The sequence below is a fragment of the Salvia miltiorrhiza genome, chromosome 6, assembly GCF_028751815.1.
Source record: "Salvia miltiorrhiza cultivar Shanhuang (shh) chromosome 6, IMPLAD_Smil_shh, whole genome shotgun sequence".
NCBI lineage: Eukaryota > Viridiplantae > Streptophyta > Magnoliopsida > Lamiales > Lamiaceae > Salvia > Salvia miltiorrhiza.
Genome location: NC_080392.1, coordinates 18,535,359 through 18,548,645, shown reverse-complemented (window position 1 = coordinate 18,548,645; position 13,287 = coordinate 18,535,359). Strand labels below are relative to the sequence as shown.

At 35.3% G+C, this 13,287-nt stretch overlaps 1 protein-coding gene across 1 annotated transcript; it reads right to left on the bottom strand.

Annotated features, from left to right (window-relative positions):
• Nucleotides 1-625: 625 nt before the first annotated feature.
• Nucleotides 626-9,786, bottom strand: LOC130990301 (actin-interacting protein 1-2). The gene is made up of 6 exons (XM_057914518.1): nt 9,167-9,786; nt 7,424-7,585; nt 6,203-6,389; nt 4,191-4,613; nt 3,243-3,650; nt 626-1,421 (listed from the first exon to the last, which is right to left on the bottom strand). Exons 1-6 carry the CDS (start codon nt 9,556-9,558, stop codon nt 1,161-1,163), a joined length of 1,833 nt encoding a protein of 610 aa, XP_057770501.1. The 5' UTR covers nt 9,559-9,786; the 3' UTR covers nt 626-1,160.
• Between the last annotated feature and the right edge of the window lie 3,501 nt (nt 9,787-13,287).

Sequence of the window (13,287 nt, the reverse complement as noted above, 5' to 3'; positions counted from 1 at the left end):
AATGTTAACATTATAGTGTTTACTTAAAAGTATTCAAGTTGTTATTACGATGAATATTTAACTATTGTAATAATTATATTTATACATTCAAACGGATTTGAATAGTTAGTGAGTAATGTTATACAAATTTAAAACTAAATTAATGTGTAATAAAATAACTTTCTAATTATATTTGAAATGAATACGAGTACATTAATTTTATATAAGTGTGAATCGTTGAACTATATTAATCTTATCAATTTGATTTATTATGATAACACACACATTTAGTGCTCGTTTGGTTCAAGTAGATGAATGAAAATGGAATGTAATTAAATAACGTAGTGGAATGGTAACATTAACTATTACTTTTATTGAGTGTTTGGTTTAACAATGAAAATAAATCACTAATAAGGAATTCTCTTTATTTTGTTTCCCCTCTATTTTGAGGGGTAACAATTTAGGTTATTGGATTACCCTTAAGTATGGGTAATGGCTAACTCATTTGCCAAACCAAACAACAAGTAATGAATTTAATTAATTGAATCCATTTCCAACCATCAAAAACACCCGACCAAACATGGACTTAGTGACTAAACAAAAAGAACTTTAAAACAAAATCTCCGATTCCCTCTAAAACCAAAAATGAAAAGAAAAAGATATCTCCTTCAATGTAAAATAAGTTATCTGCGAACAATTACACAACCCAAACCACCAAAACTAATTACATTACATCACATAAATAACAGCAGCAAAACGCCACACTACGATGCAAACAAAAACCAAAAACACAAACGAACCGAAAAAGGACAAATAAATAAAATCAAAAGGCATCAACGTATTATTGTTTTCTAACCTTGAAGTAAATCCAAGATTGCTGAATCCTTGGAGGGCATCTAAAACGAGCACCACACGCAGGTTTGCACAATCACTGCCGATGGAGCTGGAAAGAGAGGCGTCCGAACAATAACTTATTCGTCACAAAATCGTAATGCAGGCAGCAATAAGAAGAAACTGCTTCAGTTGTCAGCAAACGACCAAAAATGGCAAGCAAGAGAGCACAACCGGTTCAGGATCTCTCGAGCGAGCTATAATATCTCTCTTCAACAATAGTCTTAAACTTTTCCATCTAATTTACAGGAAACTAAGGATTGAGTCACCAGGAGCATAGAATTCAAACATCACTTCTTTGGCGTTACCGTCCATATGCGGATACATGCATCCTCACCAGAACTAACCACAGTGTGGTCATCGGTAAAAACCAATCCGTACACTCCGCCCAAGTGAGCTCCTTTGACAGTTATCCGTTGATCTGCTGGCTTATCTACGTCATATATAATGACACATGTGTCCAGTGATCCAGTTGCGATCAAGCTGTTATTGGGAGACCAGGCCAAGCAGTTTACTCGAGCCGTATGGTATAGCATATTTTTAACCTTTATCTGGAAATATACATATATATCAAGCTGCTGGATGATACATTCTTCTTTTGGGAGATAGTGATGATAATGTAGATAACAACATTAACAAAGAAAAAAAGGGAATCTGTGACTACAGTAATAGTTAATAATCATAATAGCAACTACAAAAATAAAGAGAAACTTTACTGCTACCACTAGGTTCCTTCAACTAGAGACGGGAAAATGCCACACAGAGACAATGATCACAGAAAGCAAGTGGGTGAAGAAGGATCTTATGTCAATTAAGGATGCAGTCAAATTTTTATATGATGATATAGTTAAGCGATTTGAGATCTTAATGACACTTAACAAACAAATATTGGTTGTTTCATTTTCTTTAAAGATAATAAACCAACTAAATACTGTAGAATATAGCACATGCTAAAACTGCTACTTGAGGCGCAACACCCTCTTCTCCAGGAAGACTATCACCAGCTCTAAGTTGATATTCCCTTTTCAGTTATTTATTTATCTATCAATCATCAAAGTTTTTTGCATCAGATGGATGTCTAATATAGGAAACTGGAGGAAAGTTGAATTAGTTTTAATACTGGTAATACAATTCATAGCAACTTGACTAAACTTTGTACTTGTTAGTGGACCATATTTTCCAAAGTCTACTTGCTGGCCTAGCAAACTAACATTATGCCAACATTTCAATGAAGTCCTAAAGTGTAGAAGGTATACAATAAGAACAGGAAAATGGTGTGTCTATTAGGAGAAACTGTAGTATCTATTCGCTGTTGGAGAAAAACTAAAATGATCTATAGTGGTATTAATGGTTCCAACAACTTAGATCCCCACTTTCAAAAAGAAAGTATGAGTATCAAGATTAGAGGACAGGCACGTGTATCTCAAAGAAGTTGATCAAGAATGCCAATAATTCAAAGAACAAGTTAAAGTCATATGACGAAGACCGTTTATAAGCTTCTTTGTGCTAACCTTTTGAAATTACAAGTGTGCCACAATCCCAAATTAAACATTTGCCAGCAATTCGTGAAACATTACCCAATCATAATGTGATGTAATCCATCAAAGAGAACGTAATATCCAAGAAAACCACATAAAATGCATTCCATACTAACTAGCAACCACCTTAAGTCATTATGCGGAAAACTATTACCAAAACCCTCTTTTCGGTATTTACTTAAAACCTTGCATTCTCAAGCACCTTTTAGCAAGAAAATAAGTTGAATGTAAATTGGTAATCACTTTATTACGAATTTCCATAATTGATAATTGCTAATTAAATCTCAAACTTTCGACCTTGTTGCAAACAGGATCCAACTAATGTCCCAACCTTTCGATTTGTAGTAAACTCTTCTCTGCGAGTTTGGAGGTCAGATCTAAATGTCCACTCGATGTCAAAACTTAAAAAACTAAGAGCTTCTGAAGCCCATTGTATGGATTGTCCTCTCCTATAGTCAATTTTATCGTTAGGCGTCCGGAGTTACAACTCAAATGATCGGGAAGCCCTATTCTGGCTGCCACAACACCGAACTTAATAAATTGATTGTTGGATGTCGAACAGCAAAATTGACAATATGGGGGGACAATTCAAACAGCTTGCTTCAAAATTCGTCAATCTATTTTGAGTTAGGAAAACTCTAAACTCAGCTCCAAACTTGCGCAAATTTACTACAAATCAAAAGGTTGGGACATTATTGAAACATTTTAAAAGTTGGCCCTATTTAATTTGCAACAAGTTCGAAAAGTTGGGATTTTATTAGCAAAAATATATCTTTCCATAATCAAAAGTATTGAATTTGAATAGTTTCAAAACATAGATTTATGTTAACGTACCTCATGAGAAGCACGATCCCAAACGACAACTTCTCGATTAGAATCAGCAGACGCAAACATGGAAACATCAGGTGAGTAGTGAATGACAGTGATAGGACCTCGATGTTTTTCAAGTACAGCCTCTTCTTTCAAGGTATCACCCATGACAGAGTAGACATGCAATTTTCCATCTTTACCACCCACAACAGCTTCATTTCCATTAGGTGCAATAGTACATGCTGTCGCAGTGAACCCCAGATCAATAGTGGATACAACTTTTGTACCACGAAGGAGTGTAACACCAGTATCATGTGAAACCATTACAAGATCAGGAGAAAGAAGGGCAAGACTCAAGTCATTTGGCTGCTTGGCAATATCGACACTATCTGCATCCCCACATTGGTCCCCAAGCAGACGAATCCTCCAAACCTTCACCAGATAAAAAGTAAAAGAAAGCATCAATACAAGAGATGCCTAAAAAGCATAACACAGAATATCAACTTACTTTTATGTTGCACAAGGACATCAAACAAGTTTCAACTGAAAATTATGAAATTTATGAATAAAGGCTCTCCCATACAAAAATCTGAAAATTAAGTGCCACATATTTTCTCTATAATTTTGAATAGCAAAACTAATTTACTTGATTGACTATTTGGTGGAGCTTTCAAAGTGTTCACATCAGGCAATAGACAAATATGTAGATATGCAGATAGCAATAAGTTCCAAGAAAAAGTCCAATTTCAATAAAAAAATTCCAACAATCTTTCTTCATGATAATTATAAAGACTCTGATAAAGTTTTGTTCACATGGTCAAAAGACGCCGATAAAGTTGTGCAAGCCTAGGTCGAGAAAGTTAAAAGAAGTATACATGAGATAAATAGGTCAAAGAAGCTATACTGTACATAAAGTGAAATCAGAGCTCTTGCTGAATTATAACGATGAGAATTTTTATATCATTTTCTAACCTTGTTGTCAAATCCTGATGCCACTATTTCTCCTTCAAGAGCTTCAAAACATTTAATTTGAGTGGTAACACTCCTTTCTAGCTTTCCAGAGAATCCAATACCTTGAAGCCACTTAATTATTTGGCCATCATAACTGGTTGACAATATAACTTTGGACGGACCTTTCAGAAGTGCTAGTGCATTAATGTTTTTCATGTGTCCAGATAATTCTAGTGGAGCTTTGTCAAGATCACTGGAAGAGTACAGAAAAATACTGCCACCAAGAGAAACAGTGACTATGTGATCATTCTGCCAGAGACAGCCAACTAACATGTCATTTACTCCACCAGATCCAGGACATGCCAATGTTTTTACCAGTTTTCCATTATTATCAGCAGATATCTCCCACACCTTGGCAGTTTTGTCAGCAGACACAGTTACGACCTGAAATGGGATTCTATGTCAAATTCAGTAATACAAATATCCAAAAAACGAGAAATCCAATCATCAGACTGAAGCTAGAAGATTAGAATACAATTTAGCAATTATTTACATGCACATTCACCACAAAGAATTGATTCTAGTTCCAACTAGTCTTTCACATAAAATTTCAAAACATGCAATTTATCCAGAATGCATGTGATGGTTCTAACCACTTGCATGTTGCACATGGGGCCTAGGTGCAAGTTTCAGAGGCTGTCCATCAAAAATCATCTTATAGCATTCCACTGCTTAAAATAAGCCCCTAGCAATAGAAAGCAAAATACATGGTTGTTGATATAGAAAAAGAACACAAGAGTCTAGCCTTCAAATTGCCTCCACCCATCTCCAGTTTACACATTTCGCTACACACATGAACCATGCATATCGGTATATTACATGCAAAGGTGATCTCCCATAATGACAAGATCAATTATAACCGCATTCCCTCTCACACTCAATCATGGGAAGGTGGTCCTTTTATAATGAGAAAAGGTCTACATGATCAAGCAATCATCTTCACACCCTTTCACACAAAGCACATCAGATTATCAATACAACAAATATCACACTAGAAAAAATTAGTTTAAAAAAAAATTGGTAATGATTGAGCAAAATGTAATAGCAGACTCAACATCTTAATCGAACCAAAGGTGCCCAACAAGTCATGTATTTCAAAAACACAAATGAGTATGTATACTTTTATAACGAATGTCATATCATATAGGATTTAACATTCTTGTATTTCAGTATTATATTGGCATCAGATCCTCCATCCACCTCAATTTGTCCTAAAACCATTGCACGCACACTCATGCATGTATGTATAAATGACATGACCAGATAAAAGTTCGGGCATGCAATAATATCATCAATTAGTCACTGATTCCTTAGTGATGCCTGGAAAAATTGATTTGGTCTATTATTTATCTTCTAGGCAGAATTGTTAATAGATTTATATTTATATTTCTAAAGCCTTGTACAATCTAAACATGTGAAAATTAGGCTAGGAAACTTGAATTAGTAATCAACGCAAACAAAATTCCAATCATTTTCATGCGGATATTGGTCATTATAAATTTCCAGGACGAAGAGCAACTACATGTTTCAAGGAAAAAATAATATTCTCAAGGTTTCGTTTAACTCATTACAGAAAGTCTCCAGTACAGTATAATAAATAAAAGTCTGCAACTTTGACACAACAAAGTCAACAGTGGTTATTAGAAAGGCTTTTTATAAACAATAATTTTTCTGGACAGAGAAGCAGCTATATAACCAATCCCAGATCCAGTGGCACCATAATCTTTTATGACATTTAAAATTTCTAAGTTTATAATAATGATTCACATAAAAAGGGGGAAATTTATGCAAAATATCATTTTGGGGTAATAGGAAAATCCTAGGACAGGGTAACTGTAGTAATTCAGTCCTTGCTGCCAATGAAATCATGATATAAGTACTTTTTTTAGGGAAATCATGATATAAGTACTTGCCCTAGTAAATAATCAAGATTGTCAGCAAAAGTATACTAGTTAAATTTATGCAGGGATTACCCGTTTGCTGTCAGGACTCCAACTAACTGCATATATACTGCCCTTGTGACCATCCTCAGAAGACAGCTCCCCAGTCATGTCTGCGGTCTTGGCATCATATAACAGACCCCTTTTGTCAGAGCTTACACTAATAAATCTGTTCCCATCAGGAGAAAAGCGAATGCAGTTCACAAAATTTGAGTGTTCCCTGAAAGTCAATTAACATGCAAGGATATCATATAGCAATACAAGGGACATATTAGAAACATAATGGAGATACCCAAGCTAAGATAGGGTTAGTCATATAAACAGCCCTGGGACTATAATTATGAGCCCATGCATATCTTTCAACTAACAAACTGCTTGAAAATAAAACCTTATGATAAATGGCTTTTTTGTGTCACCTGATATGCTAAAAATATTGCAGTGTGAGATCTCTTGATTTTAGAATTAGAATAATACATTCTCAAACATAGTTTTGAAGAGAAAAAAACATTAAGCAAGTTGAATAATTTAAACCATAAAAGCCTGAAACAATAAAATATAAATTCCTAATTCCAAATTGAAGTATTTATCAGTATAAAAGAAAAGTAAGCTTTTTTCTATGTTATTAACATTTAGGTATTCAATGAAAAAAGATATTGTGCAGTCTTATTCAAAGGGCCAATTTATTGTGAGATTGAATATTAGAGAAGGAACTATCTAAATATCAAGTGAGATATCGTAATCATTTTTATCCAAAATAGTAAAAAGCTTGTTTACAATAATAACATAGCTTCTAATTCACATAGTTATAACATACACATTTATTTTCCTTCTTATTATGAGTTTCTAAAAGTTGCTTGCTTATAATTCTGAATAAATAATCCGACAATGAATTTAGCTTACTCAAAGGATAAAAAGAAGCCTAAAGGCAACTTTGTCCATTCATCTTACTCAGGGAAAATACTAGTCTGTCTTGTCAGAATATCTCAGTGAACCTCCTATTCTAAGCTGTGAAGACTGAAGAGTCAACAGTCAGTGCTAGCCACAGATGGGACCTATGGCTATAATGCTACCACCTCCGGTAAGGTAGCGTGCTTACAGCTTGATGAGCCATCTGGAGTATATAAACCAAATGGCCAATGATGGGATCATTGGGATGAGAATCATACTAAATTTGACTAATTTTGTGTTTAGGTGGATGCTCAGTACAACATGACACCCAGACTCTGATTCAGTAAATAAGAATAGATGCAAAACCTGTGTGACAGCTTGAACTTAAATGGAGGTCCTTCATAAAAGTTAACCAAAAAGTCCTCGCCACATGATACAATTCGAAAAGGTCTTGTTGGTTTAAATGCACAACTCAAGACCCTTTTTGAATGCCCATCAAATTCTCCGACATTGCTTCCTGAGTCCCACCTGGAAATAAAATCAGATATATCATGGAACTAATTAAACTTTCATTCAGATATAAAATTAATTTTGAAAGGTAGTCAGGATTGTTGATAGAATAAAATATAAGCAGTAATCTCCAGAGAGCTCCTTTATCTAATATATACATACATGTATATAGTGATAAAAGTCAATTTCAAAAGCATCTATAAATGGTGAGAACATTAAGCTTACAACAAAGTCTTATTGCTCTAATCTCGCTAATTTCTAAAACCAGAGCCTCATCTAAGAAGTGATACAGAAGCAGCGTGAATTAATTGTTATGTTAAAATACCAGCTCAAACTAAGTTCTTGAAAATAAATACTTGTAAAATAACACAGCTAAATCTCATAGTATAAGAGCTCCGATCTCTCATGGTAACAGGAAACAGGTGAAAGGTAGACCCCTCCCAACTTACATTAGTTTGCAATATGCCCTTATTTGCAAAATTTGCAGAATAATCACTCGACCTTTCTTAAGTGTAACTTATTGCATATTTGTTAGCTGAAAAGTAGAGGACAGCTAATTGGCCGGTCTTTGAGAGGAAACATATGGTTTGGTTTATACACTCAAATTATTAGCATGTCTCCCCAAAGCTGAATCGCCTGAAGGAGCTGGTCGTGGAATTGATCTCCAGTAGACATACCTCTGGTGTGCATAAACTGAAAAAGAAACTCACTTTCCACTGCAGGCACCTCATCTTAATCCAACAAACTTCTAAAATTCAATGCCAATACACCTTAATATCTACAAAGATAATCCAGAAGAACACACATATGTTACTAAGAGGGTGTTTGGTGAAAAAGAAACTCACTTTCCACTGCAGGTACCTCATCTTAATCCAACAAACTTCTAAAATCCAATGCCAATACACCTTAATATCCACAAAGATAATCCCCAAGAACACACATGTGCGACTAAGAGGCTGTTTGGCTGAGCTTAGAAGCTCCTCAAAACAGCTTTTGTAAAATAAGCTCCTCAGTCCAAACTTAATCTTTCATAATCTTTATAAGCAACAATCATTTTACAAACATAACCATATTGTGATTTGTTATTTTCATTATATACATTTTTAATTTCATCTCTGATCTCTCTTCAATTTTCTCTCTCTAATTAGTATTTTCTCTCACTCTAACTCACAATTGTCTCGAGAGCTTATAAGCTCAATTATTCAGACACTTTGATACCTTACAAGCTATTAAGACACTACATTTTATAAGCTATTGAAACATCTTATAAGCTGTTAGGCTTTATAAGCTCTTTAAAATAAGCTTGATCAAACAACCTTTAAGTTTTTAACAGCATCCAATATATATCGTTTCCCCACTTGATTGGATATGTGCAACCACTGTGTGTGTGAGAGAGAGGGAGAGAGGCCAGCACTACCTCAATCTAATTGTTGCAATTCCTAGAATCTCTAGAGACAATGTTCAATTCATTAGAATTCTTTACCTTTTCGTCTCCCATCATTAAATTCGTGCACATTCAAATACGAACACCCGATTCAAAACAAGGAACCGCACACGCACACACATATATAAAGCACATTTTAGGAAAAAGAAGATTACACAAATGCGCGAACGAAGGACGTGCCCTTGCCGTCGCCGGAGGCGACAATGCGCTCGCCATCGGCAGACCACTGGATATCATCGATCCGGCCGGAGAGGACCCGGTACTCCTTCTTCAGCACAAAATCGTTGTGTGTCCCCCAGATCCGCACGGTGCCGGACACGTCGCCGGAAGCGATCCACTCGCCGTTGGGTGAGTAGCGCGCCACGGTGGCGGGGTACATGTGTTCGCCGTAGACCTTGACCTCGAGCGGGCGGTCGAGGTAGCGGAACATGACGGATCGGCCGTTGCAGTATAGGATTGAATTGGATTTCGCATCGCCCGAAATCAGGATGCCGCGGCCCCGCTCCGTCGACGGCACGCACGCGAACGTCTCCTTGAGCTCCGCCATTTCCTGCGACTCGTTTTTCTCTTTCCTCTCTCTTGCTTTTTTTCGGAAAAGTGTGAGTGAAACGGAATGGAATTAGAAATTGAGGATTTCTGTGTTGGAGATTTTGAGAATGTTTATTTATAGGATTTCTCCGTTGGAAGAGAGACGAGACGAGCTCCCACAACTGCACCTGTCAGCGGATGCTATTTTTTTTATTTAAAATTTACGATTTTTTATTTTTTATTTTTTGAAAATGAGCTAGTTGAATTTTACTATTTATCTTATTAAAGTCTGCACTAGGGAATGATTCTAATGAGTGTGATCTTATATTAATTTCTACGTGTTACTTTAATGTATTTATTGCTCATATTTATTTGAAGAAAGTTAAAATTTTACTAACTTTTTAAATATTGTTATTGAATACGATATACTGATTTATTTTAAAAAAGATAAATGACACTTGGCACTGACATTAAGGGCGTGTGTGGTGCGCTGTTTTATGTCAACATAGCAAAGGTATCAGCATTAATATAGGTGTTTGGTGTCTTTTTTACTCATCCCACGAAGCCCTGTGAAAAGCCCAAGCCCGGTCAAAATTCACTGTTTCACATGTAATACTCATCCCCCCCCTTCCGATACGGTTCCTATGTCAAAAGTGAATTTCAAAATTACCTCAATTACCCTTTCAATTTTTCATTCAAATTTTCCAAAAGAAATTCAAGCGCCCATTCTTCTGTTTGACTCGGCTGAAAACCGCGTAACCTAGCGAATAGCGAAGAAGGGTCACCCGACGACCGTTGCAGCGAAGGTAAGAATCAATGTCGTTGCGTGGATGATATTATGATTTCTTTTCATTGTCTGCATCAATTTCCTGTAACGTATGAAGATATTTCGAATTTCACCATGGTTTCCCCAAATTAAATTTCTGAAAGGGGTCGAATTTACATTTTCCTAGCATTTTTCGTTATTTGTTATGAAGAATGTCTGCTAGGGTTCGGATGTGCATTTTCCTACCCCGACTTGTTTCCATTTTTTCATCACCGCCTACTCTTTGCATGTGATATTTTAATTCAAAGATTGGTTCTATGGATTGTGTTATTTTGTTGTTTTGCTAATTTTACACCAAACCCTTTATGGTTCCTCTGCCATATCTCATTTGTGTAGCTGGTTTCCTTCGCTCTTGGACAAAGAATAATTGTTGCCAATAAAGCAGGCTCGAGAGGACTCATGTTGACGTTGGCGAAGAGTTTCTCGCGACCAATTGCAACCTTCTGAATCTAGCAAAGATGAGAATTTCTCCACTCCCGAGTTTCGCGCGTAGTTTGCTGATGAAAAAACCGCGAATCCATTTCTATTCTTATTTTCTCAACCCAAATGGTGAGGGTACGCTTGGAATTGCAAAATATAAGTGGGGGTAAAATTGTACTTTGTTGTGTAATCTATCTATGCAAATTATGTACCAAACAAGAAATGTCACTGCTAAAATACGGTTGTACAGAAAATCAAACGCATATAATTATATATAAGCTCCTTTAATCTAGGAAATGTATCTTAATCTAATCTAACCAGATACATCCAGACACACAAACCAAACGCGCCCTAAAAGATTTCATTTAAAAAAAACATAGAAGGGCAAAACAGTCATTTTTACATTCTCTTGCAATTACTCGTGTATAGTTCTGTTTTATGCTCCATTCGTTCCAATAAAAATGGCCACTTTATTTTGGGCACAAAGATTATATATATATATATATATATATATATAGGGAGAGGTTCAAGAAAGAACCATAAATAAAAGAAGACTGGAGAACCATTTCCAGCCATTCGATCATCAAGATCTACGGTGGATGCATCATCTTGTTGGATGAATGCAGATCCTGGGTTCGAATCCTGAAGGGAGCATTTTTTTATTATTTTTTTAGTGCATTAATTTTAACAGCGAATGCATTAATTTTTACAGTGGATACATTAGATTTGATGATTCTCCTGTTCTCACAAATAATGTAGTTCTCTCTAGAACCACACCCTATATATATATATATATATATATATATATATATATATATATAGGGTATGGTTATACTAAGAATAGGGCTTTTAAGAGAGTATAGAGAATAAATCTCATTTTTAGATCTAGTAAAATCCAACGGATTATGTTAAATATCGAAACTAAATCCAATCAATTGAATATTCATCTATCTGATGGAATAACCTTTTTTAATGTTGAATAAGGGTAAATTTGACCATTTCAATAGCCGAATCATTCATATTCCAAAATGAATCCCAAATTTAGTGCTACAACTAATCTGCCAATCAATATCATTAAATTATCAATTTAGGCTCTCTCTATCTCTCTCTCTCTCTCTATCTATATATATATATATATATATATATATATATATATATATATATATATAGGGGCGCGCTCCAGTGAGACCCCCTATTTTTCGTGTAACATGAGTACAATGAATAAGACATATAATACTAATGAACAAAACGTATATCTAATGAACAAGATGTACATACTGATGAAAAATAAAATTTTAAAAATTCGTAATGAATAAGACATATATACTGATGAACAGGGCCGGATATACTGATGAACAATGCAGTATATACTGATGAATAACAAAATTTAAAATATTCTGCTCCTTCCAGGATTCGAACCCTGCGAAAAAAAATCACCCTCCAAATACAATACCAGCCATAGGATTGATAAAATAAACGCACCAGATCGTGCCCTAGATCTCACTAAAATTAGGGGGTCTCATTGGAGCGGCCCCCTATATATATATATATATATATATATATATATATATTGCAATTCTCGGCATTGAATATCACCGTCTGAAGAAACAAGAACTTGTTCATCGCCGGCTGCTTGTTCGAACAACGACAATTTGTGCGAACGTTACAGAACGACAGTGGTTCCAACAAAATCAAGAGTGGCGGGTTGTTAAATCAGGTTCTAGGGCTCGTCATCTTCGAACAGCGGCGGTGGGCTTGTTCGATCGGAGTTTAGGGCAGCAGCTTATTCAACCAATTTCTAGGGCTCGTCTTCTTCGAACAGCGGTCGTGTTGTTCAATCAATTTCTAGAGCTCATCTTCTTTAAACGGCCCTGTGGTTGTTTAAACTTTCTAGGGCTACAGATTTCTTGAACGGCGGCGGTTTCCACCAATTCCTAGGGCTTGGTGTTTTCGAATGAATATTCATTTAGAATCGAATGGATATTCAGTCATTAACGTGTATATATTCAGTCACTTGATTCTGGTTGTTCAATTTATTTTGTTTGAACATATATTTACATTTGATGTGTGGTTGTTCAGTAAGTATCGAATTAATATTCAGTCATCGAATTGCACGTATCCAGTAACTTGATGTGTGGTTGTTTAGTAAGTACCGAATGAATATTCAATTGTTGATGTGTGTATATTCAATCATTGTTTAAACACATTTGTATTTGAACTGTGGATATTCAGTTAGTACCGAAAGTATATTCAGTTATTGACATGTACATATTCAAATAGATTGGTATATTCAGTTATTGACATGTACATATTCAAATAGATTGTCACAATAAAACAAATGAAAATAAAGTATTTCAATCATTGACATGTATATTCAGTCGTTGAATATAATAAAGTTACGTATTGCATAATAACAAATGAAGAATTGAATATGTAACAAACCGCTCTTTTATATTTATTTAAGTCCAATATTGCGTGTTTATTAAATCTTTTTTTTTAGTA

Coding starts and splice junctions, on each gene's coding strand:
- LOC130990301 (XM_057914518.1), bottom strand. CDS start 9,558: ATGGCGGAGCTCAAGGAGACGTTCGCGTGCGTGCCGTCGACGGAGCGG. Junction 3,651..4,190: donor CATCAGGATTTGACAACAAG/GTTAGAAAATGA, acceptor TATCTGGTGAAG/GTTTGGAGGATTCGTCTGCT. Junction 1,422..3,242: donor GGGATCGTGCTTCTCATGAG/GTACGTTAACAT, acceptor GTATATTTCCAG/ATAAAGGTTAAAAATATGCT.